This window comes from Falco punctatus (genome assembly GCF_963210335.1).
Source record: "Falco punctatus genome assembly, chromosome: 1".
Lineage (NCBI taxonomy): Eukaryota > Metazoa > Chordata > Aves > Falconiformes > Falconidae > Falco > Falco punctatus.
The window spans coordinates 108,615,650-108,643,272 of NC_137580.1; the positions used below are offsets into that span (position 1 = coordinate 108,615,650).

Sequence of the window (27,623 nt, forward strand, 5' to 3'; positions counted from 1 at the left end):
ATGATGTTTATTTCTAAAGGTATGACAATATTTTTCTCTTTGGCCAGCTTAAACTACTGAACAGATCCAATTCAGACTTCCCCTTAAAAGCTATTGCTTGCACTTACAATTTGTCATACGCGGAGAATTTTGAGCAAGTTACAAATAATTTAGGACTGGGTATTATCATAGCAACAGTTATAGCGTAATTTCAGATTCGGTTTCTATGAGGTAATATTAATTTGAACAATATCTCTTGATCTCCAGATCTCAAAATGCTTCAAAAAGAAGCAGCAGTACGTACTATCTTCAGTAGACACACGGGAAAATGAGTCACAGAAAGGTTAAGAAATCTATCAGACTACCCAGGAAATAGTCAATGACTGAATCAGAAATCAGACCTGTGTCTTGCAGCACTTAAAGCAGGCAAAAATTAGCACTGCTGGAGAAAAGCAGTTCTTCACTTGGGAAAATACAGCAGGTCAAAACCTGTGACTGCTTTTAGCAGGCCAGTTCGCCCAAACCACTCAATGCACAGCCACACAAACATTTACAGCAGCAGGAGGGAAGGGGCCGAGAGGCCAGACGAGTGGCAGAGGCACCTACTCACTGCTTGTGGAACACCCCATGTCTCCTACTCTTACAATCACCTTCACGGATAAAAGATCAGTCTCATGGGTAGACTGAATTTTTCTTCACATATACGAAACAAGCTAACACTTTTGCATTTAGAGTAATTTTCATGCCATCTTGAAGTACTTAACCAACATTTGCTAATTAAATTTCATACCCTTTTGGGAATTTTCCTCATCTTGTATTTGAGCAAAATAATTGTGATATAAGGAGCGCAAAGAATTAGATTACAGTCATATAAGCCTTAAACCGAGTTGGGGGATTTTGGTTTTAGATCAGCAGCCTTAGTAAATTGAGCTCTGATGTAACTAACCTATGGCAAAACAAGGAAGGCTCTGCCTTATGCAGGGGATCTACAGCAAATCACAAAATCAATTCAGGAATATTTATTCAAAGTTTACTCTATCGAGAAAATGAAGAGTGAACGGGCTGTTTCAGCAGTGGTTCAAAAGGCTTATCCAAAGCGTGATACCAATCCTTGTGAATAATTCTTTATGTGATTTCACTTTATAAAAAGGTAATGAAACAATCTCATAAAAAATAAACAAACCAGAAGAGGCCGCATTTAAGGACCAACCTATTTAACCACAATAACTAGATTTCATGAATTACAGACCTATGCACTGTACCTTCAAAACACAATGCTCCAACTCACATACAATAACAGAAAGTAGAGAGTCACATAAGCAAAACCCTTCAAGAGTATTGCTAGATTGGCAAAACAAGTCTTCTTAATATTTTTTATTTTGTCAGATAACCATAAATCTGTTCAAACACTCAAGCAAAAACATAAAATTTGCATCTTGGGGATATGCCACACACAAGAGCATACTAACATGCACATTTCTGACAGATCTCTAACAAGAGCTTAACAGGTCCAACCTCCATATAAAAAAATTATTTATTCAAACTAACAGACACAATAAAAGGCTAAGTGTTACCATGTAAAACTCCAATGCTCAGAACATTACGGGTACTGTTACAAGCTAGGACTGACTTAGCATTCCAGAAGTCTTAACTAAAAGAGCACTTGACACTTCAAGAGCAGTTATTAGTCCTTCAGTCACTGCCTTAATGTCCAATTATCAGCATAGTCTTATAGTTACTCAGAAAAAGAACGAAAAAATTGGTGACAAATAAAAGAAGTTTGAATTCAGACTGTTCTATGTTAACCGTTCCAAGTCGATTTTACAAAGTTCTGCTAAGTATTTTGGGATGGGATGGGAAGTGAGAAAATCAGCTACAGAATCATTACACAGGACAATCATAACAGAGACAGGGTTTTCATTCAAGAACCTACCAGAAGGATGATGCCTGAGCAGATTCAAGATAATGTTGTGCTTTAAAAAAGAACTGAAGGAAGCGTACTCCAGTTACAATATCCAAAGTTACAGGTGTGCTTTTAAGTATGAAAATCCATTGGGCATATCCCCCAAAAGATGAAAGATTCTTTGCATGCTACAAGCAAAAACTGTTAATAGATCAACACTGAAATTAAAGACGATTAAATAGCCATTACTGAAATTATGTTCCAGAATACTGTGCTTCCAATTTTTGCGGAACACAGACATCATCCTCAAAGCTCAGGACCTCTTCCACACTTTCTGTAATCTTTTTCCACTCGGTTTTACGTTGCAGAATACTCTGAAGCTCATAGTCAAAGCATATGGGCATATGTTATTAGAATGAATAGAAACAATGAACATATTTTCTCCAGGTTGAGACCAACTAACTGCTGAATTTTCCATGACAATCCCGCATGTGCAAATGCCTTTCCTTCTTCTTTGACAGATATTTACAATATACCATAAATTCCTGAGAACTTTAATCTCACATGGTTGCACGCCATCTACTCACAAGGTTGACGTAAAAATTGCTATTTCTATCCCTGCTAGAAATACAGTAAAAAAATTAAGATCTACATGAGCTATGTTTTGCTAGCAACACTAAATAACACTCTCTCCATTAATAATTAATGTCGTATGAATCAAGTCATAAATACAGCAATGGGGGTATCTGAAAAAAAGGTGTTAAGAAAAGCCCAAACATCTGAATTTGACCCTTCTCACACTCCTGAAATTTCCACTAGTGTATAATATCTTATTTCTAAATGTCCAAAGCATTAACTCACAATTATGCTACACATTGTCTGACATATTCTCCATGACACGTAAGCATGGTATACTTTAATTCAGCCAATTACAGTAAGTGACAGAAGTCAAGGAACATTACAGCCATCAATTCAAGATGTCACATATAGTCTATACTAGCAAGACTTTTCCATCTGCATCACAATAGCTAAAAAATTAACGTAGGATTTTATACTTCAAATTTTAATAGAAAAAAATTTCCATTAACAGACTACTAACTCCTTCAAGTACTTAAGTAATAGGTTTTGGAACATTAAATATTGAGTACGTATTAAAGAGTACTTCAAAACAATTTTTGTTGCCATTCAAGAAGTTGAATATGGGTTGCATGCCTGCATATGCAATTTACAACCAAACTGTTGCCAAATCTCGTTACACTTCATCTTAAAATAACAGTTTCACTCTCTCTCTCTCCTGCTAGGTAACTACAAATACAAATAGAATTTGTGCTCTACCAAAATGAGGTCGATCAAATTCAGCTGACAAGATACTCCTCTCCAGGAAATTCTATTTTAATCTCTCCTGTAATTTATGATCTTAAAGAAAAGTTGCTAATACATGATATCAAGACCTAGGCTATACACAACTTTGCTATATTATATGAGGGATCATAATAGGAAAAACTGAGATTATGACGACATCTTCAGAGGCTTCTAATTGCTGCCCACTTGCCTCACAAAACAAAATAGAAAAATAAAAAAGGAAGAGAGGGGTGCTGAGTGTATACATTTCAAATAAGGGTACATATTTTCAGCATCTGCTCACCAGTTAAAATGCTAACAGACTGGGGTACACAGAATTCCTGAGGGAGGAAACCTCCTCTTCTAAGTTTTATAGAGGAATAGCACTCACAGATTGTGAAGGAGCCTATCCAGCTCCCTTCTGCCAAGGAGGGTCACAGTAACACCAAAACTATCCAAAAGAGGTAGGAGGAAGCCCTTCATGCAGAAATGGAAATTAAGGATGTAGACATTTCCTTGACTGAAAGTACCACTAATCGCTGATTTAAACCAAAGAACAGTATAAACATTACAAGGTTTTCTGATTTTAAAAGTATATAATAGAAGAGTAGATAGCTTATTTCCTAAAGACATTGAAAACATATTTTGGTTTTCCCAGCAACACCAGATTCTTGTTCTTGGTTGTCCCAATATAGCAAATAGTGTGCAGCTAACATGCACCCTAAAAAATTTTCATAAGCCAAAACCCAGAAACCGAATCTACAGAACTGAATGTCCAAAGCAAACCCTACAAAGTCCAAACACTGCACAGATAAGGTCTCTCATTCACAAAGGAAGAAGCTTCTGATATAACTGCAACAGTTCCCAAACCCCAGACATCTATCTTACGCCTTTTGAAGGACCCTGTCCCTGCCACAGGAGTAATTCAACTGGTCATGGAACATCAACTGAAGCCTTCAAACTTCACCCACAAAACTGTAAGGTGGAACAGAAACCAACCCAAGCATCCTCCAGTGTACCAGTCTGTAGCATGCAAGACATTCAAGAGATGCTATGCAAACAGCAGCAATAAGAACCATGAGAACCTTCCTCAGCAAGTCATCCTTGCTCATGAGTTAGTGTCCACCAACTCATTGAGGTTTACTCAAATTCACCTACTTCCTCCCATTTCACATATGATTTAGAAACAATCATGATGATCTCAAACTTAATAAATATCATACACTGTGGATAAAATACTCTTTCAAAACAGTTTTTGTTTCTCCCTCTTGGACTGAAAGCACAGGTACTTTAAAAACAACTACTGCACATGAATTTATTCTTTCCCTGTTAATCTGTCTACAGGTAAAACTGCTTTTGACATCACCTAACATGCAAGAATCTATGTGGTTACAGTTTTAAGTTTCCAGCCTCTTCTTTTTTTCATTTGTTATCAAAAGGATATCTGTAGTGGCAGCTTTTTAAAGCAGCTTTGGTTGGGAAAAAGAAATACTACTTGACTAATTCATAATGACTAAACCGATAGCTCCACAAACTACAATGTGTAAGAGAAACCACATACTATAAAGAAGTGTTCAGGACAAACTATCAGCCTCATCAGTCTCCTCAGTTGACTGGGTTCAGATAAAATCAAGTCCAGATTTTAGCTAAAAATAAAATAAGGTTAAAATAAGAATATTTTTTTACTGTACCTAAGAGCAATGCCTAGGTCTATTCAGACACTCCACAGGAAGTACACCAGGGCCTTCTGGAAACAAAGCTTATTGTTACTACATTTATGATTAAGTTTGAGATGTTCTGCTTCACAGGGAATGCAACAATATATAAAAATGTAACTCCAATTGAGACTCACACAACAGCCTCTAGGTCACAGAAAAAAACAAAGAATGGAAAAGATCTTGAACTACAAATGGTACAAGTAAACCTTTATATCTGTGGGGGGAAAAAAAAAACCAACCAACAGAACTTCAAGGTTCTAGATATGCGTAGGTCTGATCTTTGAGACCACAGTGACACATCAGCACCTATACAAATAATGGCTATAATCAAACAGATAAGTGACCACATTTATTAAGAAAGGTTTGGGGAATGACATTCCAAGAAAGTGAAGCCATGAAATTACACTGATTGTATGGGAGAATTCCCACCTTTCAGACACCCTGTCTCTGTCAGCACAGCACTTCAGAGAGCATAAAAGCAGAAACAAGAGTTGAAGAATATGAACCTGAGACAAAACCCTACAGTGAATAACCAAGTATATATGGGGTTTTTTTATTATTTAAACAAATTCCTCTCCCCTCCCCCCCAATAACTACTATTAGTGAGGTGAAGAGTACAGCGTAACTGTAATAATATATATATGTAGTGTGGCGAACAGTACTTGAACATATAATGAACTTATTTGGCCTTAGCTTTCTAACACTGACAAACAGGACAGGAATCAGTAGGTTTCCTAGTTGATTTATATTCACGTTTGTTAGACATCTTCCTTGAAACGTGAATGCATTTTAATCCATTTAGAGAGCATCCGCTTTTCAGTGTGGCCCCAGGTTCTGCCCAGGAACCCCACCGTTTCATGTGGAGCGTGTGGCCTGTGCCCTGCAGCCAGGGAATGCCACTGCGGCTGTTTTCAACTCCCAACGGGACGAGCGTGCCTCACACTTCCAAAGACTACAAAGAGAATTAGCCAAATCCACTTTCCCTGCAGCACAGCATAAGGCACAAGTGAATGTATGGCTCAAGAGGACGTACTAAAAGAAACACCGTATTAGTTTAAGTATATGTTATACTTTACTTCATCCTTTTTCATTTATAGGTGTTATTTCCCTCGCCATCTTTGTATTTCCATTTTCAGTTTTACTCAAGACTAGTCACTCAACATGCACAGAACTTTTAAGTCCTGGTCAACAGTTTGTCCCAAGTAATCTGCCTGCAGAAAAATTTCATTTCTGAATTTTTTACTGCTGAGAGTTACGAACAATAGGATTTTTCAGAGATGGCTGATGCATCTTTGTGCCAATACAGTACCGTAATTTTGCAATACCCTTTGAAATCATAAGCAGGTGAAGTCACTGACTTCAAAACCACACAGACCAACATCCTCCTTAACCCTGAAGAAAAAAACTGCATATCAAATCAGTCTGGGAGTGGCAACATTACACGAGCAGCTTAGATGTGAAGCTATTCAAGGACACAGAAACCTTTCTTAGGATACTGGGAGGAAACATACCTTCAAGGTAAGACTGAGCTTTCCGTATGCATACCAACTCATTTAACTTAAGCCCCACTAGGCCCAGAACACAGTAGTCATTTAACAGATGGTGGATAAACACTGAACTAGCACAGAAGAGGAAGGAAACATCACAAAACACTGTTACTAGATGGAGAATCATTGAAGGAGAGAAAAACTAAAATGGAAGATATATTCAGCACATTCCTAGCTATTTGCATAATGTAGAAATAGCACAAAGTAAATATTAATAGACAGCAGTCCTGCATAGGTCAGAATTTTTATCTGGAACATTTACAGTAGAGAGACAAGGTAACACGTTCAGTTAATAGCTTGTCATCTGAAACACTGATTCATACTTGACTACAGAACATAAATGACTTGAAAAGTTCAAAATTGGCATCCAGGAAACATTTGTTTGCATTATGAAACCACTGTCTGGTTACTAGTCTGTTCTCAAGATTGTACTGTGTTGCAAAGCACCTGCATGAGGCACAGATCCCTTCCAGCTTATGAAATTGTTAAAATCTTAAATTTAAGTAGCTGTGCACACCTGAACTCCAAATAGTATTTCTGATCATGCAAGAAAACTTTCTTTAAAACCATTTTGTAGGCAACTATAAAAGAAGAGGAATAAAACATTTCACCAAAACTTTGGCTGAAAGCTTTGAAAGAGTAAGTTAAATGCCAGTATTAAGAACATAATACCAAAAAAAGGAAAATATTGTTCTCCAATACATAAGATTGTTTCAGTTACTTTCACACATTTAGCAGTAGCTGAAGCAGAGTCAGCCTCCTTTCCTGTGAGCATCTCTCACTCATGCTGTAACTGAGAAATGAAATAACTTAGAAGATGCAGGTTAAAAAACCACTGGAAGGGGACTACAGAGAAGAAACTGAAAGGAAGCTTTAGAGGCTGTCCCTACTTTTACCACAGCTTTTGAGAGAGTTTTCTAGATCCCTTTAGATGACAACAAAAGACATGTATGCCCAGAAAGAGCAACTAATATGAGTGGTTGCAGGAGATGAAGTGTATTTAAAATAAATCAGCGGCAGCACAACATAGAAAAGTAGATACACTTGGATTTTGCACATGTAATTTCAACCTGGATAATTACTTTTAATTGATTTGTACAATAACAAGCTAGAGAGAAGGTAACACTTGTGGAAGCAAACACTTATCACATTCTTGCCACATGTTAAAAAATGTAACTCTTAGAAACACAATTCCAAATGCTGCTCTTTCCTATGCTTCAGTAACAAGATGAGGTATTTTAGTGACCAATATCAAAAGTATATTCCAAATTGGTGAATTATACTGCACATAAAGCACAACAGAACTTGTTTTTCTTAGCAGCCTATACTGTATCACAAAGAAAAGCAATATGGAGAAAAAATTAACCATGCTTTTGCAAAAAGGGTCACTGTAGCTGCCTTGTTTCCTCTGAACTTCTGATTCCTTGGGATAAGCATGAAGGTCTTTCATCCCCCAAAACAAGACACCAGATTTCAGCTAACTAGAAACCCACTTCAAATATTACATACTTCGTTTCCAAATGTCAAGGCTGTTTAGTTAATCAGGAATAACAACATTCCGCAGAATAAAACTCCAGTGCAAAATTGCAAGAGATCTGCACGGTCCTCATGTGCAGTGACACAACGCTATGTGTCCGCTTATGCTGTGCCCATGGCCATCCTACTTACCACAATAATAAAGTTTTTTATAATAGCAACGTTTTTTCCCCCGCAAATCATACTGCCTCAAATAAAAATCCCTGCCTGAGCTCTAGCAGTTCATAACTACAGTGCTATACCCAAAAATACTGCATAATACAAGGATGCTGCCACAAAACCATCTTCAGAACTAGACATCCCCTTCTCATTGTAGTAAGTTGTTTGGGATCTTTTTTATTATTCTTAGGTTACACCAATATTTACAGTCATGAAAAGTTAATATGCTTGTTAAGACCATATCTGTGAAACAAGAAGAAAAAGGTTTTAGACAACAACAGTGTTCAGACTACCTACTTACTTGAGCCTGACTAACACCAACAGTACGTACGTCCATCTACAAGAACCTTGTCTAACTGCAACCGACAGGTTTAAGTACAGAAAAATCAGTAAACACAAAGTTCTTTACCATCAAGTCAGAACCATTCTAGAAAAAGCCACTTTCCATCGTGCCCTCCGGCAGCCCAGAGCTGACAGAAGCTGGGGATGTTTACAGGTCCTATAGGAATAATTCAGCATCAGCAACAACTCCAGGCGGGGCCGGGGCAGGCAGCCCCCAGTGCAGGGGGCCTTCAGCAGCCCCCGCGCTCCTGCCCCAGCGTCCAAGCGGCCGATTTTGAAGAACTGGCCCTTATTTTAATTTCTTTTTATATTTTTTTTTAACTTGCCTTTTTTTAACTTTTCCTACCTACAGGCCAGGGATGACCACCCAACACACCGCTCCTCTGGGATTGCTCCAAAAACTTCCCCGTAAGGGCCATCGCTGAGGGCCACCCCCGGCCCTTCCCGCACACAAACAGCGGCAACAGAGAAAAAACCCGGCGGGCACCGGGCACCCCCCGCCGCACCCCCACACCTGACCCGCCCACCTCCCCACCCCCGGCGGCTCCCCCAAGGACCCCCCCCGGGCTCCAGCGCCCTCCCCCCGGGGACCACAGCGGCTTTCTCCCCGGTGAGGAGGGAGGAGGAAGGGATGGCCGGGGCCCCCGCCTCTTCCCCCTCCTCCTCCTCCTCCTCACAGTGGAGGCGCTAGGCCCTGCTGCCCCACCGGGCCGCGCCGCTCCCCCGCGCCGCCCCGCCGGGCCCCCTGCCCTTACCGACAGCGCGGCGCTGGGGCGGCCCGGGCGGCAGGCTCTGGTGGGGCTGGACGGCCGCGGCGTCTCACCTCAACCTCAGCGCCACAGCCACCGCCATCTTGCCTGCCCTCCCCCGGCTCGGTGGGCTCCGCCTCCTACCGCCAGGTCCTGGCAGCTGTCGAACAAACGGCGGCGCCACCGCTCGGTGGTTTTCACCGGCGGTGGGGTCTCGCCCTTTCCTCCCCCCATACCGGTGTACAGCGCTGCCCTGGCAGCGCCAGCTCGCTAGAAGCCGGGGGCGTGCCCGGCGGTGAGAGGGTGGGCTGCTATGCTCCTTCCAGGACCCGCTGGCCGGTGCGGCGGGGAAGGGTTCCCTCCCCCTCTCCGCTGAGGGGCCGGGGGGAGGCGGCCGCCATGAGGCGAGCGAGGACGCGGCGGCGCTGAGAGCGGCTCCCGCCACCACCGGCAGCCGCTGCCGAGGGGCCGGACCCGGCCGCTCATCCCGCTGATGCCGCTGACCGGAGCCGCAGCGCCTCGCTCTCCCCCCGCCTTGTTAGGGATGAATCGATATACATTATAAAAACTGGTAACGGGCCCGGAGAGGGGCTCAGCGGGCACCCGCGGAGCCGGCAGGCCGCGGCCGCGCCACTGAGGGGCCTCTGGAGCCACGGGGGGCGGGAGCCTGCCCCGGGCCTGGAGCATCGCCCTAAGGGTGCCCGGCACCCCCGGGACCTTCCCGCCCCTGGGCTGCGGCCCCGCCGCCGGGGCCCGCCAGACTCCCTCGCTGTGCCTGCCGCCGTGCCTCCGCCTCTAGCGACCAGCGGCTTCTGAGCAATGTGAGAGGTTTAAGATCTCAAATGTCTTTTTATTCCTCCTCCCCCCCTACCCATGACTGAAGAGTATGTAAAATGTTCCCTGTTTTTTGAGTAAGATGTTTCAAAACTGTGTGGCGTTTTACCTGAGAACACGTAACTCCAGATGTGCTGAGACCACAAATGAATCTCGTCAGGTTTACTGTGAGGGGGGGGAAGAGTTACCATTAGGCAAGATTAAATTATCTCACTGTTAAAATTTCTATTAAACACGAGCAGTCCTATCCCACACTGGCGGGATGTGTGCCCACACAATTAGTTATTCAGATGAATAAAGCAGGGGCTCACCCTGTGGCAAATGTGTGTTGTACTAAGCATGTAGTTATTACAGAAGCTGATTCCACTCTTGAAAGTGCTACATTAAGGTGACATGACAGGCTGCAGGCTGAGGTGTTTGCAGTCTTTAATCCCAACACATGCTGATGACTACCTCTATCCACTTGGAAGTTTAAGGTGTCCAAATAAAAGTATGAAGACAAGTCAGGCATACATCTTCTGAAGTCTTAGCTGCTCTTCAGATACTGAATTCCTCTGAATTGTTTTCACTATTTCATTCTTTTAACCTACCTAACACACTCCACCATTGCCAACTTAATATGCTTGCCTTCCATATTGCCTGTTTGTCTTGAAAAGCAAAGTTTCCAGGCCATCATGTATCCAATTGCCTTTTTCATGTTTATTTTACTACTTCCTGTCTCCTTTTGCTCTGCAACCTTCTCCAATGGTTGACTCCACTTCTAGTACATATCCAAACATTGCCTTTTGGTTTGTTTTTTTTTTCCCTCTTGCAGCCACACTTGGGATAGCCAGATCTGCAGGTAGCAGAATGTGCCTGAAGATAAGCTCCTCTTGCCCTGCTTTTGAGGTTTCCCTTAACCCGTGTCTCTTCCACTGTAGCACAGCGCAGGGATAAAAGGTACACGCTGAAAAGCTCAACTTTTATCACTATGAAGTTATTATTTCTTAACGTATCAGCAGGGTCAGCTGGTGTGCTGCAGGGCCCGGGCAACGACGGCTCCCCCCACGGGCAGGGCCCCTGTTCAGACGCCGTCGGCGGGGCTCCGCTCGCCCGCTGGGACCCTGCCAGGCCCGGCGAGGGCAGCGCGGCGGGAGGCCCCCCGGTGCGCCCCTCCTCCGGAGGCAGCCCTGCACGGGACGAGCCGGGGCACGTTTCCGCGGCAGCAGCCCCGCCCCGAGGCGGGGTAGAAAAGGGAAGCGTGTGTGTATCGGGGGGGGAAGAAGTCTGTGTGCCCCGGAAGCTTTCCTCTGCCCCTGCCGTTTTCTGCCGGAGCAGCGCGACGCGGTCGCTATGGCAGCGGGGCCGTGGGGCTGGGGGGCGGCGGCGCTGGTGTTGCTGCTCGCGCTGCTGCTCGGTGGCGCGCGACGCTTACGGCGCCGTTACGCGACCGGCGGGGCTCGCGCCTCCCCGAGGGGAAGGGCGGCGGCGGCGCGGGCGGATGGCGTCCGCGCGTTGCTGGTGACGGCGCACCCTGATGACGAAGCCATGTTCTTCGCCCCCACGGTGCTCGGCTTGGGCAGGGCCGGCGGCCGCGCCGCGGTGCTGTGCTGCTCCGCAGGTGAGGGGGGGGGGGATGCGCTGGGAGCGGCGGGGCACCCACCCCCGAGGTGCCGCCGCGACTGCCCGTAGGGGCCGCGCTTCCTGCCCGTGATGTCATGGGAAAGCCGCCATGATGTCATCCCATCCGTGGCCTCGTGATGTGACGTAAGCCCCAGGCTGTGATGACGTGTCAGTGCTTCGGAGCAGCAAGCGGTGCTGGTAGCGTGAGGCAACCCCACTGGGCTGCAATACCACATGTGATGTCACTGTGATGCCACACACTGCTGTGCTGAGCCTCATGGCTCTCTGGGCCTGTGCTGCCATGATAGCGTGGCACCGCGGAGGAGCCGCCTTGCCATCCATCTGCGGTTTGGTGTCCTAGTGCACCTTCATCATATCCTGCGCAGCCCAGAGAGCTGCCACACACTGGTGGCTTTGGTCAAACTTACTTTCTGCAGCGTTTCTGCAACTGCACCCGGTAGCAAAATCTCCCACATCTGAACCTTGTGCCAGAGGTTTCATAATCTGACCTCCAGTTGCAGCACTGAGGTACTTTCACACTGTGCTGAAGTGTCTGTAAGTTGTACAAAGGTGCTGCTTAGCACAACCTTTTGGCATCTCCTTGTAATTCCATTGTATGGTAGAGAGAGGACTTGCTTGGATGATGCAGTTTTAAAGTCATAATGATACATTTGCTGAAACACATCTAAAAATAACAGTTGCATGACAACCCAATCTCAGAAAAATAGGCCTGAAGGGAACCCGAGGTTGCATTGTTGGTCAGTCAACCTGAAGGCAGAATCAATGTGTTGTCATTTGCTGCAGACAGATGTCTAGTTTGTTTTTCAGAACTTCCGGGGAGGTTCCTCAGCCTGTGTGGTCTGGGTCAGTGCTGGCTGAGCTTTTCTTCACATCACTTTTTCCTGAATAATTCGTGTAATTTAAGCTTGTTTGTTTATTTTTCCTCTCTGCCATGAACATGGAAATCACAGTATCTCTGTAGAGCCTCCTACATATTTTAAGGCTGTTATCTGCCTCTTGTCTTATCTTCTCCAGACTAAACAACCCTGTTTCTTGCAGTCTTTCCTTATAAATCATGTTTTCTCTGATCATTCTCATCAGTCTCCTTTGGACTCTTCCAGTTGATTCATATCTTTTTTGAAGTGCAGTTACCAAAAACTGGAAGCAGTACTCCTGCTGAGGGCTTTCTGGGGCTGAATAGAATGAAAACATTCTTACAGGCTCCACAGTTTGCCCAGGACAAAAATTTTTCATAGCACGTGACACTCCTGTGTGCTTCTTGTGATCTACCAAAGCTCCAGGTTATTTTTTTCTGCAGAACTGATACTTAATCAGTTATTACATTGGTCAGGTTTTTTGTGCATACCAACCAACCTCATTTTAATCAGTCTTTCAGACCATATTGCTATACCAGAATTCATGAGCCTGGGGTGAAAACTAAAGATTATTTATATTTGTTGAGAGGAGTACTTCAGACTACAAACATTTACATCTTACACTGATGGCTACTTACATTTGGAAAAGGGCTCTCTGTGTTTTTGAAAGCTCCAGCTAGTTCACTGCCAACTTTTCTGGTTTTGTTTTGAAAGCTTTCTGTCGTAACAGACCATATAGGTGAGAAGACTGGGATTAAACTATTGTTGAAGTCCAGTGGTGTCATGGCTTTACTGATCGCTCTATACCTCCCATTCAAGATTTAGTGCAAAGCTTTCAGTTGTCTTTGCTGAGGAACAAAGGTCTGTGGATTCCATCTGGCTTTTTCACAGCTATGGAGAGATTACTGAAGTGCAACTCTGCCATTTCAGTTTTGGGGGCTAATACACTCCTGCTGTTAGAGAACTTTCCAAATAAGTGTTGTGTTTCTGTTTGTTTTGTTAAATTTTCTTTATTCCTGATCTAGTGACGTGAAACATTGTTTGACACTGCCTTCTATGTATGCCCTTGCATGTCTTCGTAACGGAACTAGCGGCCCATATAGGAGCATACATTCACTGAGCATGGTAATCACCCATACATTTTTCTGTGCCTCTTACTAGTCTTTTGGGTGATTCACATGGTTCATCCTGTCATTGTTTGTATGATTGATGATGACAAATGAGTTGATCAAAGGCTCTGCAAATTGTAACACTTAGATGAAATTGTCTTAGAAACCATCGTACTTGCAGTTTTCAAATGTCAATCAAAATAACTTAGAAATGAATTGGAATTACAGCACTGTGAAAAAAAACCCAGTCTTTTATGCACTGAATAATCTTTGACTGACATAATACCTCAGTATGTGCTTTGCTCTCTGTAGTAGCTGCCTCTCTATTGAGTGCTCCATGGATGAGGTCCAGCAGCATCAGCTATTCTGCTGTTTTGCTCTAAATAGCTTCCCATTTTTTCTTGTTAGCATTTATACATTCCTGATGTCCTGACAAGTTTCTCAAGCTGTGGAACATGGGTCTATTCCTTTGAGTTCGGCAGAAGTTTGGTATGTTGAGAACAGTGGTACTATTTGGATAAAACATCACCTGCAGTCAGCTATCACACTGCATTGCAGCACAAGGTATGTTATCTTAAAACACTAGTGTTGTTAATGGCCTTGCAAAAAAACAGTCTAAAGTGAGTCCCACCGCACTCAATTTAATCCATCTAGTGAAAGTGCGCACTTAAATTAATTTTGCTTAAGCTGGAATTTACAACCTGAGATGCAGACTACCAAGCTGACGTTCCTCAGCAAACCCACATCTAATCATTGTCATAGACTCCTAAAACCATTCACTCACAGTCTGCAGGAAGAGTGGTTTTTTTCTAGTTACTCTTCTTCCTCTTTGAAAAATTTACAAAGCTTGCTAGGGATGGCTCAGATTGCAACACTGCTTGAGAGAAATGCTAGATTTAGATGACTCACACGCACAACAATAAAAAAGTTCCAGTGTAATTCAATCCAGCTGACTACAGACTTGAATCTTACATTAATACTCAGCTGTATTTTTTTTTCATTTTATTACTTCAAAGTTAAAATTGGGTTGCAAGTACTGCCCTGCACAGGGCAACATTCTGGAAGGGGCCGTCACAGCTCTGGCATGGACTTTGCATGGCTGATGCCAAGAAAAAATATGGGAATGTCTGGGCAAGATGAGAAAATAATTCACTGAAGAAGGAGGCAGTGTTTAAAGATAATGAATCCTGCTTCCCTGCTAGTTGTTGGTCTCAGTCTAACTTTTCCCAAATGCCTTATCTAAATTAGGTTTCTAATCTTCTTTTGGTTCTGTAAGTTGTGTGAAGCTTGCTATACTTGTTTCTGTCTGAATTTCCTCTGTGAATGATGGACACTTCTGAAAAATCTTTGTCTTAAACCAGAGATTGTTATGACTGAACTCCTCATTTCTTCAAATCCTAGTGCCATCACTGTATTTTATTGCAGTATCCTAGTGTTATAAGGCAGCTGCACTCATTAGAAGCAGCCCAGACCATACTATAAACTTTAATTGCGTATAGAATGTGCCGTGGGACAGGCTTTCCGTGTGTTATCTCAACAATTCTGTCCCAAGTACTTTGGACTTGCTGTTGAGCTTGGCTTTGTGGGCCTATGCTGTTAAGAGTACAGGAGGGAGTTCACAGTATCATGTCTAATAGTGAAGGAGGAGTGACTCTTTGGCTGTTCTAAGGAGATTAATTATTACTGATTTGTTGTGAATACTTATTTTTAAACAAGTGGACTACGATCCCACTAACCTCTTTTACAGAGACAACCTGGAAATTTGCCAGTGGTAATGACTTTTAGTCACCTCACTGCAAAGGCGGTTTCTCCTGTGTTTATGGAAAGATCTTGCTCAATTGTTTTGTAGTATATTGGTGCCTTCCATTCAGATAATGTGTAAGCAGTTAGTCCATGTATATACATATTAGAAGCCTCCTTTTCTTTCCCCACAAAGTGCAGTCAGCCTGTGGAGTTCATGAAAAAAGATACTAAATCTTGCCAAAAATTTAACAGTGTTCAGAAGTGGATTAGGCATATACCAAAATAAAACAAAAAGGCCAAACAAAAAACTCGGAAGATCTAGATATGTTGATGTTTTAAGGAATAAGACATTTGCTAACCAAACATGTTGTTGGAAGCAGTTTCCCAAGCAGATTATTCCAGAATTGTTGTTTGGAAGATCTCTTATGTCTTTGGCAGAATCATTTAACTTTAACTCTTAGGATGAGGATACTGGACTGTTGGACCACTGATCTCATTTCTGGTGCCTTTGCCAAATAAACTCCAGGATGGCTTGCAAGCCACACTCGGTGCATAAATAAACATGAGGAATGTAGTCAAGGTGGGCAGAACTTTGCCTCAGCATTTTAGCCTGAGCTAAGCTGGGTGTTGCTCAGGTAAAAACTATGAAGTTTGTCCCCTGCGATATATCTGTTCCTTTATTTAAGGTGTGGTGCTCATGCTTACTGCTTTGAGAAAGAAATCAGGTTGTAAGACAGTGTTACTGTGTTTGCTATTTTCAGGAAATTATTACAATCAAGGAGAGATTCGTAAGAAAGAACTGGAACAGAGTTGTTTTCTTCTGGGGATTCCTGCTTCCGATGTAACAATCATTGATCACAGGTAACTGGTTTCCATTTAAAACATCATTTCATTGAAGTTTTAAAGAGGGGGCGAAGTTCACTTTAAAGTTCAATGCAAGCTTACTGTATTAGTCTAAAAAGTCTTGAGGAATCTCAAAAAAAGATCATATTAGGTTTTTTTGTTAACATAAATGTAATTAATGCAGGAAACAATTCACATGTATGATGGGAATCATAATCCCTAGGTTAAACGCTGTTGATATAGCATCTATAATTACGATAACCATACTTTTTGGAGTCTGGCACAGTGTATTTGGGCAGCATGATCACATTTTGTTACACTTGTTGCAGTGTTATACAGACAATTACAAATTCTCTGAATTGCCTGTGGCTGGTTTGTCTGTAGGCTAGTCTTCACAGGGTTAGTGTGGAATTCTAGTATATTTATAATCTGGTTTAGTCCTGGCTAAAGACAAAAGTGAATTGCAGTATTAAAGACAGTCCATAATAACATGGCAGTAAGATTCTTTCAAATTAAGCCATACAGCAACATTTCTGTTTTTCTAAGGTGTGATGTTGTTTTCTTTAGTTGTGTGTAGATACAAACATAGGTGCTAAAGCTGACATTCTTTGTTTTGGGATTCGTTCAGGAACTTTTCTGGGAAGGTGATTGATTTAACACTTTGAATCAGTGAAACTCAGAACTAACATTGTAAAGGCCTCTTAAATTGTCTGATCACTGTCTGTCTAGGGTTGATAGGAGCTGAACTAGATACTGACTGCTAGGAAACACGGTACAAGTGGTTGTTTCGATTGTAAACAACTATCATACAATCCATAAAGAATATTTTTGTTCATGAAGAAATAATTTTAATAGCAACGTATTGATTTAAAGCCACACCAACTAGAAAAGCCAGAGTTGACAAAAATCTGGCTCCAGGCAGGCTCTTTTCCCATGAACATATTTCCCCTTGAGCTAAGGCAACAGAAACCACACTCCAGAATATGAAACTTCTGGAGTTCTTTGCTTTTTTTAGCTTTAGGTTTCTCTCCAAGTTTTCAGCTCACTTACGAAAACAGCATAGGAGTTGTTTTTCCTTTGGAATGAAAAGAGATGTTTCCGTTCGCTTCTCGTGAACTGGGTTTGGATAACTTCAAGTTTTGTAGTACAATCATATGACAGTGCCCAAAACGTTTTGGGAAGGGATAAGGAAAAAAGCTGCTAAGCTTTGCTAAGCATGAAGTCTGCTCAATGAACCATCTTTTGAAATTAGCAGAGAGCCTAGAAGCCTACTGGCCTCTCATCCTCTGATGCAGTGTGAGGTTGGTTAGTATGTGATGCGAGTTACCTGGTACGTCTCCGTCATACTCACAGACACACAGTCCAGAGGACTGATTTTGCAAGTAATGCTCGGTTTGCTCTGTAGGAAGGCAAGGGCCATTTCAGAGAAATAGCTTGGATCATGCTTCTTTATTACTTTTATTAATGGTATTACACGTATTTATGTAAGTAGTGACTGATACGTGATTTCCCTCAGTGAATGCCTGAACAGACAGATCCTTCCCATTGCCCAGAACTTCTGAGCATGGACCAAAATGTGGAACGTTGTTCTAAGAAACAAGTTTACATTTGAGATCTTTATCTCTGAGGTTGTATTGCTGTGAAATAACCTTCAAGTTGTAGAACTTGCCGTGTGGGTGCTCTTCATGAAAAACATATGTGGATCAGGTGTTAGCAAAATGGTAGAGGATCAGGAATAATTTCTAGGTGACACTGGGTTTTTAGATTAGCTAGTTTTTAGAGTACTATTTTCCAGCAGTTTAGACAAAGCACTGGAACTTAGGGGTCTTGAAACTTACTCAGCGTTCCAGGGTTCCTTAAGGTCAGTAGTTTTCCTAGGCCTCTGTTATGACTTCTGCAATTTACAGATTATACAGAAATATTTCCCAGTATGGCATGTTGTGAAGCTTGCTAAATTAATAAGTTATCTACTGCTAGATTTCCATGTAAATCCATGTCTACGGAGTACAGTCAAGGAGGGTGTTGCTCTTTAGCATTTTGTCTTCTGTAGGCACTGTTTAAGATCACAGCCCTTTGGCTTTTTTTGTTCCCTTCCTAACTCTTTAGAAGATAATTTTCCATCAGTATAAAGAACTAGCACATTGCTTAAGGACTGCTGCTGGCATGCTGCCCATCTAACATTTCTTACACAAATACTGGATGCTTTACATTATCCAAGCTGCAGATTTGTATTTTGGTAAGGAAAGCCCAAAGGATTGCTAGGTCTGGATCTGCTCCAGCCATTGTAGTGTGGAGCTGAGTCATGCTGCTTCCTCTTTCTTCGCATGATCGGCAAGTCAGTGAGTAGAATTTTCAAGATGTAAAAGGGGAAATCCATCTGAAAAACAAGGTGATTGACTTGCTCTGTCATCTCGCTTGGCCAGGCAGGTATCAAATCAACGTGACATTTTGAATTATGTGTGAATTTGTAAAGAGAAAGCTTCAGTCAGTCAGCCTATGATGAAATCTGTGTTAAAGACCAAATCCTTATGAAGCAGTCCCTTGCCTTAAACAATGACTGTCTCAAGTATAGCCAGGATTCCTAGGGCAGGTCTCGTTCAGTCTCTTAATCAGACAACTTCTTTGCACTGATTCTCCGGCAGGTGTTTGATGTTGTCACTGTGTTTGTTACCTCAGTTAAAGACAACTGAAATCTTCTGCACAAATATGGTCCCAACTGTACCCGCATTTCAGCCCTAGAGCTTTGAGGTCTACAGAAAAGTTTTTTTTCTCTAGAGGCATGTCTAGGAGTGAAAAGGGGCATGCAGGACCACAGCATCCAGTTACTGTAGGTGAGCAGATGGGCATACAGACAGCCTGTTCCAGACTGTTTTAGATTATATCGTTGGTCTCTTCCTATCTGCGAATAGTACAGGTCAGGCACAAGATTTGCAGGGTTGTCCCCTGAACTGGCATGTAATTATCATAGCTCCAACACTACACCAACTAACAGCTGCTTTTAAGGGAGAAAGGTATTACAGTCCACTTTTGTTACCGTTCCCACACTAGGCTTAACACGTGGAGCAGCCCAGCTCAAAACTAGGACTTGCATTGTTCAAAGTTAATTTCTGTATGGTCACAATTATTCCTGCTTCTGGGAGAGGGAGGAGTAGCAAGAGAATGAGGTCTGAAACTCATGTAAGATAAAAAGTCACTTCATTAATTATATAAATGGTAATGTAAACTCTGTGCTTTTTGGTACATCTTATTAGGTGCCGCAACAGTGGACTTTCTTGTAGCTGTAAAAATGAGATATTCATTTGCTTTATCTTACTGTGCCATGATCCCAGCTTAATTTTTGCAAAGACTGGTATAGTTCTACAGATCTGCAGTGAAGGTAAAATGAGCGTAGCTAAAATATGAGTGGTATAGATACCTCTAATGCAAACACAGACCAACTCAACTGAAAAACCTACTACAATGACATGTCTAAAATAGCAGATAAATCAGATGCTGGACATTTTTGTGGTGGCAGAAGGGTCTAATTTATAAAAAATAGGAACAAACAAAAAAGGACATAAGTTTTCACCAAAAGCTCTATTGTTCTTTAGGTGTATGTTAGACTTTGCTGCCAGATTTAGCTTAAAGTTTGAATTGCTCTGGTAATGTATGGGCAAATAATCAACTTAAAGGAAACGAGTACTTGCTGAGCAGGGCAGAACTCCATCTTGAGAAGAACAAGTCTGAGTAACTGATTTGCACTGGAGGTGTGTGGCAAATAGAAAGTTCAGCTTAGCAAGGAGGAGAGCTTGTGAACAAGTAAAAAGGGGGTCTTGCATGATAGTGAAACACAGGGATGCTTTTTCTTCCCTGCTCTTCAGAATATGCAGAAAAAAATGCTTCAGTAATAAGGTGAAGAGAAAGTGTTCATATAAGGACTGCTTTGGGTGCGGGTCTTTGATGTGGCACTGCTACACTTTTTCTTGGTTGTTGCTCTGTCTGGTCTTGAGAACACAGTGAGGTGAAAGTGCTCTAGTCTCCAAAAACAGTTATCAGGTCACAAGTCATTGCCATGGTTTTGGACTTCTAAATGTACTTTGTTGGGAACTTACTTCTATCTGAGAAAGCTATCTGAAAGTAATTAATCTTTGAGTGGCATACTCCTGAGCTAGAAAGCTGTGCTTCATGGTAAATGGAAAACCAGAAGTGAGTAACTAATTGATCTAATATTAGGAGATAGTTAAGCTCCCATTAACATTAGGCACATCTGCCAATGCTCTCTGGCTGTCTACTGGCCTGTAACATTACACATAAACAGGAGGTGTTTTCTAAGCTGTTTTCACTTGAAGAGAACAAGCAAAAAAGAAGCCAAAATTATTCTTTTTTTTTTTTTTCTGATATCTGTTTTGGGTTCATGGAAAGATAGGTATCAGGTATTTCACTGCAGCTTCTGAAGCTTTTGTGCGTAGTTGTACTGGACAGAAAGTAAAACCGAGTATTTGCATCTTTAATATGACAGAAAATATTTGGCCCAAGTTTGTACTGCAAAGAAAATAATAGCAGAGATTCATGTAAACTAGAAAAATTTCCATTCACAGTACAAAGGCTTACTGCTAATAATGTTACATCTGTTTCCAAGTTTCCATGGAAATTGCACTCCATTCTCTTTTTTATTATTATTATTTCACTTAAGTCCAAAAGGGCTCTGATTATACAATGCACAGGAGAGAGGACATCTGCCCATGCAGAATCACAGGCTCTCTGCAGGTTTTTTTATGAGACTGCAGAAAGGCACAAATTCTTTTTTTTTTTTTTTCCTGTATAATAATTCTTTGCTGTTGGGATTGCATTTTTTCCCCTATGAGGTAGATAGGCTTTATTGCACTTCCTCTGTTTAACTGCTAATGAACTTCCTTCCATGAGCTCCCTGTGTCAGAAGAGTGAATCTCTGAGGTCATGGGAAAATATATCCTTAAATAAGTACTGCGTGTGTCTGATTGTGACAATCAGAAAGATATAAAAACACTCAGACTCTTCAGAGAAAGAAATATGTAACTGGGAATTCTAACGTTTTTATAAAAAACTTAGAAGTATACAGACAGACAGTTGAGTAGTATATCCCATTGATCCAGTTGGGTTTTACTGTACTTAGGTGGTTCATTGATGTCTTTATTGATTTATATGCAGGGTGCTGAGTGCATGAAGGCTCAAGATCCAAACTGTAGAGTGAGAATATGTACTGCAATTAAGAAAGCTTGCCCGAAAACTGAGGTCACCAGAAGTGCAGAGATAAAATCCTGGTCTCAGTCAGGTCTGGTGGCAAAGCTGTCAGTGATTTCATCCCAGTTTCTGACTCACTTGTTTGCAGACCTGTGTCATCTTCTGAATGGGATTTGGTTTAGATGTATTTATCTTACTTAAGTGTTTCTGATCAGAAAGGTGATACTATTCCCCAATGTTTCTTCTTCCCCTGTTCTCATATTTCATGTTTTGGAGTTGATATTTAATAGCTTTAATTCTGCTGAAATAATTGTGGTAATTAGTTAGCATTGTGTCTTCCTAAGTTCCTCATGATATTATAATTTGACATTTCATTTTATTGCTACTTCTAAAGAGCTGATCTATGTGCTGACTAAAATTGCTGCATGCTTTATTGTAGAAGAGCTGCATATTTCAGTAGTGAGCGAGGGGATTCTCTTGATGTTACTTATCCCAGCAATGCTGTAAAGGCCTTTATTTTTTGCAGAATTTTCTTTAATTAAGAATGGCATCTGTGGGACCAGAAAATCTTATATGTAAATTGGTCACATATCCAGTGTGTATTATGGGGAAATCAACCTACATCTTTTGAATCAGTCAAACATACTCATAATCATCCTGAATACTAACATGCCTTAATACTACAAGAAGGCATGAAGCCTTTGTCAGTCAGGTAGGTATCTTGATGTTTGTGTAATCACTGTAGCCAGATTTCACTTCTGTTTAGTATAATTCTTGAAATCTAAATTGTTTTCTTTCTGAGAAGACAATAAAATATTTGGCCACCTATTGTTATTTACATTTCTAAATAAACAGATAATTTTTCCAAAATGCTTACCACATGGCAGCTCATGCTGATACTTTAGGACATCAGAGCACTTTATAAAAAGGATTATATCAAAGTCTGCCTTCCGGCTTCTGCTTTTATAAGTGTTGCTCTATGGAATAATTTAAGAGGAAACTCTTCTGGGGATTGAGATGTCTCTCAGCCCTCCAGGAAAGCTGCTTTCTGAAACAAAGGCTTGTGTTGCAGTAAGTTAGATTTAGCTATTTTGTCCTAAGTTAGATATTTTCTGTAATAAGGAAATCTGCCCTTTTGCTTCCCTGGGGCTTCTGTGAACCAGGTCCTTACTCAGCTTTCTAGCATAATTAACTTCCTTGCTGTACAAAAAGGGGGAAGGTCTGTGGCAAAAGGGAAAATAATCCTTTCAGTGCTAAAGGGGCATGTCCCCCAGATTACCTCTGTAGAGCAATGAGCAATGGTCCTTTTCAAAACATTCAAGGATTCTCCTTCAGATGTCAACAGAGACCTGTCAAACCATGTCAGTGAAGTCACAGCAGGGTTTGATTAAGAGCAAGAGTCTGGCCAGAAAAGCCAAGGGCTCTGAATAAATGCAGGGGGAAGTGAAGGAGTGCTGCTAAAGGACAAAATGTGTTCATGGAAATCAAGTTAAAATACTAAGCATTGAGATTTATACTTTTAATGCTCAAGATTATTTTAGCAGAATAAAAACTATGAAATACTGTTCTCAAAACATGAAAGTCGAGGATAGGGGTCCCAGCCATTCCCAGAATCTGATGCAAGTTTGATTCAACTTAAAAAACATCAGCACTGGTAAACTGATAGTAAGAAAAGAAATAAGGCTGTGCTCAGGAGTCTGGGAAAACTGGCTAGGGCTGAAGACACGGAAATGCACTAGAACAGGGAAATCCACTAGAAGTCCTATTTTTATTATTTTTTTTTTTGTTGTTCTTTCTTAGCTCATACCTTCAGAAATGCCTTTTACTATTCTTTCATTAATGGCCTTTAAAAATACCCCACATACGTTAAAGACAGGCATCTTTGGAGCAAAGAAAGCTTCAATGGCCCCTCCTTGAATTTGCAGATTGTTCATGCCCCAGCTCTGCCGTCTCCTGGTAACACAAACAGATACGCTGACTGGAGCGATGCAATAACAAGACCACTTGTGTCCTTGCAGAAGGAAGTGTCTTTGGGTTTCCAGTATAAGATTCAGGGTTTCATATTAAAATTATTTTGAGTGGAATTTCTTCACGATGCTAATAAGTTATAGAAAGATACGGTCATTAGATTAAAGCTATTTTCAACAGTTATACCCGAGATTCCCCTTTTAAACATGACAAACTATAACAACCTATTTATTTTGCTCGTTCAACAGTGGAACAATACAGTGCGTTTTGCCAATAGACACCCTGAGGAACTAATCGAGAATGACAGGCGTTTCCCCTTTGCCCCAGAAGGTTCCCTGCTTTGATAGCCCAGTTACATCTCTGTTAGTCATCTTAAACCTGCAGCTGCAAATGCCTTGCTGTTAATTATAGGCAGATTGAGGTCTTCTGTCAGAGAAGAGAAAATGGTAAACTGGTTTCCTTAAAGAGTAACAGTTACCTCAGATAATCACAGTTAAGTTAATCACAGAGGAGGAAGAAAACAAAAAAAAAAAGTAGCAGGGATTCAGCTCAAGCTTTTGAATCTCTGCATTCCGGCTTACTCAGGGAAAATATATTTTTGTTTCTACTGGGAACACTCTTAAAAGCCTTCTCACAATAATGGATTGGGCGTTAACGCCTTGTTCACAAGAACTGTGTGGTTTCTTTGTGTGTTCTCATAATCTTATTTTAATTGTAGCTACAGTACAAAATGTTGAGTGCCTCAGTTAAAATAAAGCTGTGAGATCTGAGGCTGTGACATGGTTTGGAAACATCATTCACTTGCATCTGCAATGGACTTGCATTTTCTATATGTCACGTAATTACTGTGTTGGAAAACAGAGGAAGGAAGTTCGTAGCCTCTCAGTCAAACTCCCCTAGGGGATTCAGCTAGAGAAGTGCAGTTACATCAACTCCCATTTTTCCTAAAGGACAGGATCCTAGGTGCACTAAGTAGCTCCTGCAGGTAGTGTGTACCTGTACTCCCACATCAGTTGAAGGTAATTGCAGTAATTTCCCCCAAGTTGCCTCAGTGTCTGGGAGACAAGAAGTTTCAGTGTGTCGAGGGGCCTCATGACATTAAAATTAGTTGTCGGTTTATTCCTGTTCCCCTCATCTAACTGCTAGTTCGGTCAGTCACTAGAAAATGTATGAAATAATCAATATTTGAGCCTTGGGAGCAAGGCCTTTATTAAGCTTGTTAAGGGAATGTTTCTAATTACAAGGCATAGTGTCAAAGGCTGTCAGACTGCTTCAAATGCCACGGTACGCTGTCTTGCTGAATGCCAGCAATATAATCCTAATTTCTTGGGTTTGTTTTCCAAATTCCCATTGAAGTCAGAAGGCTTCTCCTATGCTGGCAGCTAGTAAGAGAACAGAGGAAGCAGTGCATACAGTGCCTGAGGGATGAGTGGAAAGCATCCCCTTCTATGGCAGGCTCAAAGGGTTGAGTTGATGAGCTACAGAAGTACGGTGTCCTTGGGGCCTTTGGGACAGGACCATGGAGTAAAGGAAATTCCCAATAATTTTGCCTCCCCCTAAACATAATTGCAGGGCATTCAGTGGGGACCTTTCTGGCTCTTTTACAGAAGACAACAGTGTCAGGATAGAAGAAAAAAATTCTTTGTGGACATCACTCCTGAGTAATAAAAGGGGCTTCGTTACTTTCATGTTGAGTGAAGTGTTTTATTTGTTATAGGGATAGCAATGTTTGGACTGCAGACACTGTAAGGGCTCATTGGGATTTTTGTGAGGATGTAGATGTACAAATTCTGTGTTTTTATACAACATATGTTTTAGGTCTACATCAACCCAATTCTTCTACATAAGTGGTAGAACGGAGCAGTAGAATTTTGGATGCCATTCTGTCCTCAGAACCACTTTCTGGTCCGATCAAAATCAGTGAGGGTTGGCCATTGACTTCAGTAAGATCAGAAATTGTCATTGAAACAGTCAACAAGAGAAGACAAAGTCTTGTTTAAAAAAATGTTAGTATGGGGAAAGTTGGAAAAGCAACTGTACAATGTTGTGTAAAATGTGTTTTCTCTTAATGACCTTCCAGTTCAGATTGGCTCTGTTTACATACAAATCAAAAGCTGGTTTGCCTAACTGCCAGCACAGCTCAGTCTGGGATCTGTATATCCAGCTGTGTCTTTTGCCTCTGACATCCTCCCAGTAATAAAAGTTGTGTGGCTGGGATTTGGCTACAATCGCAGATGATGTGTGAGCCAGAATTGAATTCAGCCTGCTCTTCCTCTGTAAGACAATAGAAGTTAAAACTTGTTTGTGTCAATAAAATAAGCGTATACAAGTCACAACCCCTCAGGGACCAGATATGATGAATAAGATGCTCTTTTTCCATCATCACATTTCTAACCCTGACCAATGTTAGTAATAAGCCTGTGAGAACTCAAGACTTTTGTCTTCCTCATTTCAAAGCCGGAGCAGAAGTTTTCGTGGAGTTTAGCTGTGAAGATGCAGCATCCAGAGAACAGACATAATTGTGACAACCTTTGCAGTGCTATCTAATCCAGGTTCTTTGTTCTTCACTTTCAAACTCCCTGAAGGGTATGGTATGTTAAGTGCTGTCTTTGCTCTGTAAGCCTGTACTCTTAACAGCTTCCCTGCAGTTTGACAAAGTGACAGAGACGGTAACTTCACAGGTGAAATGGCACTGCTAGTATACCTATTAGTTATCACTTTCCTGTTTCAGTCTTTTCTCCAATGGTACGTTAGTAAACTAGGCTGCTTTGTGTCGCAGAGGCTCTCAAACTTTGCCATACAGAGGTTTCTGTTCGGTAGCTTGTCAGGAACTTGGGTGTTGTACCTTGAGAGACAGATGCCAATGGAGCATGTGGTGATAGAGAGGTTTCAGGTCCTGGGGTACTGTCTGGATGTAGGGAAAGCTGTCTCAGTTCCTAAGGGAGCAGTGCTTGATGAAACTATTTATTGCAGGGTCTTCTTTCTTAGTGTGACAGTGAAAGCTCTGGCTGTAGTACTGCACCCTGTTAGCAGTTTCACTTGCAGGTTGCACTTTGGCCACATCATGGTAAAAACCTGTTTGTAAAGCTATATTGCAGTTAGGCACAGCATTTGTTATCACCACTTTTTCCATGTATAAAACTCTGTCTTTCAGATGATTGAAAGCTCCTCCAGCTGACAGTGTCAGTGTGAACCAGCAAAGGTGTTCTCAGCGGTCTGGAATCTGAGGCTCCCCAAATGCTTCTAGCTGACTGCAGTGGGGTGCTGCTCTGCAGCAGCATGATCCAGGGCTGCCTTTTGAAGCATCCTACAGCCAAAGAATTCCATTTGTATTTTCTTGGCTGAGTTTGTTGTGACATGCCCTGTTATTTTTTGCATTCTCTGTCCATTCTGAAGTTCCCCCAGGCATCCCTACAAATGAAACATTGCATCACTGGGGAAGTGAAGCCTTTAAAAGTGAATGCTTTCACCAAACACTTGGAGCAAATACGATCAGCTCTCATCTAGCAGAAATGGACTTGCAAGTTGACATAGCAAAATTTGGGAAGAACAATAGTCCTTTCTTGAGCGGTTTGATGCAGTTTTTCAAAATGCTGAGCTATGCTGTTATTTTTTTGCCACATCATGAGTGGAAGTTTTGTATTTGCATAGAGCAGACGTAGAAGGGTTTACCAAGCAAAGTGGTTAGAGCACAGAGCTTTACTCTTAAAAATCCTTTTGAAGGAAGAGAAATTTTAAGTTCTTTGCTGAACTCTGCTAAGGTCTCTGACCATCTCTGCGTTTTACATTCATCCTTTAATAATCTTGCCTTGTTGCAGAGCTCTGCAGATGGACCTATTACTGTTTACATACTATTCTTATGGTGTGAAATGCTGTGTAAATGTTAAGGATCATTATTAGAGTTTTGCTTGATAGTCATAGGGTTAATTTCTTTCTCCAAAGAAGGAGATCTGATTTAGGTTTGGCACAGCAGGAGGGAAGACAGAGGATTTTGTTCTGCAGGAAACTAGGTCAGCAGGTTTTTATTATCCTGCTTGACAACCCAATGTGGTTTGCATTTAGGAATGAACTCAGTTGACATTGTGTATGGTCGATTTCCTCTTCCCAGAAAGCAGGCCTCAGACATCGCTCTATACGTTATGGCTTTCCCAAATTGAATGCAAGACAGTATTTAGC

General features: G+C 41.7%; 2 protein-coding genes across 7 annotated transcripts in view; one reads left to right on the plus strand and one right to left on the minus strand.

Moving 5' to 3' along the window:
• The window catches only part of NCOR1 (nuclear receptor corepressor 1), a 73,579-nt gene extending 63,492 nt beyond the window's left edge, over positions 1-10,087 (minus strand). Inside the window, exons 1-2 of one of the 3 annotated variants that reach the window (XM_080382219.1) lie at positions 9,281-10,087; positions 8,593-8,682 (exon numbers count right to left, since the gene is read on the minus strand). The gene's annotated coding sequence lies outside the window, so the exon portion shown is untranslated. The remainder of the gene's footprint in view (positions 1-8,592; positions 8,683-9,280) is intronic. The other 2 variants (XM_080382218.1, XM_080382217.1) reach the window with 2 other exon arrangements.
• A 1,283-nt stretch (positions 10,088-11,370) lies between these two features.
• Positions 11,371-27,623, plus strand: part of PIGL (phosphatidylinositol glycan anchor biosynthesis class L) — a 62,405-nt gene continuing 46,152 nt past the window's right edge. For 2 of the 4 annotated variants that reach the window (XR_013927636.1, XR_013927637.1), the window contains exons 1-2: positions 11,371-11,708; positions 16,199-16,298. Coding sequence is in view for 2 of the 4 variants with exons in the window: in XM_080384364.1 (XP_080240490.1) it covers positions 11,441-11,708; positions 16,199-16,298 (368 nt within the window). In the remaining 2 variants the exon portion in view is untranslated. The remainder of the gene's footprint in view (positions 11,709-16,198; positions 16,299-27,623) is intronic. The other 2 variants (XM_080384364.1, XM_080384363.1) reach the window with 2 other exon arrangements.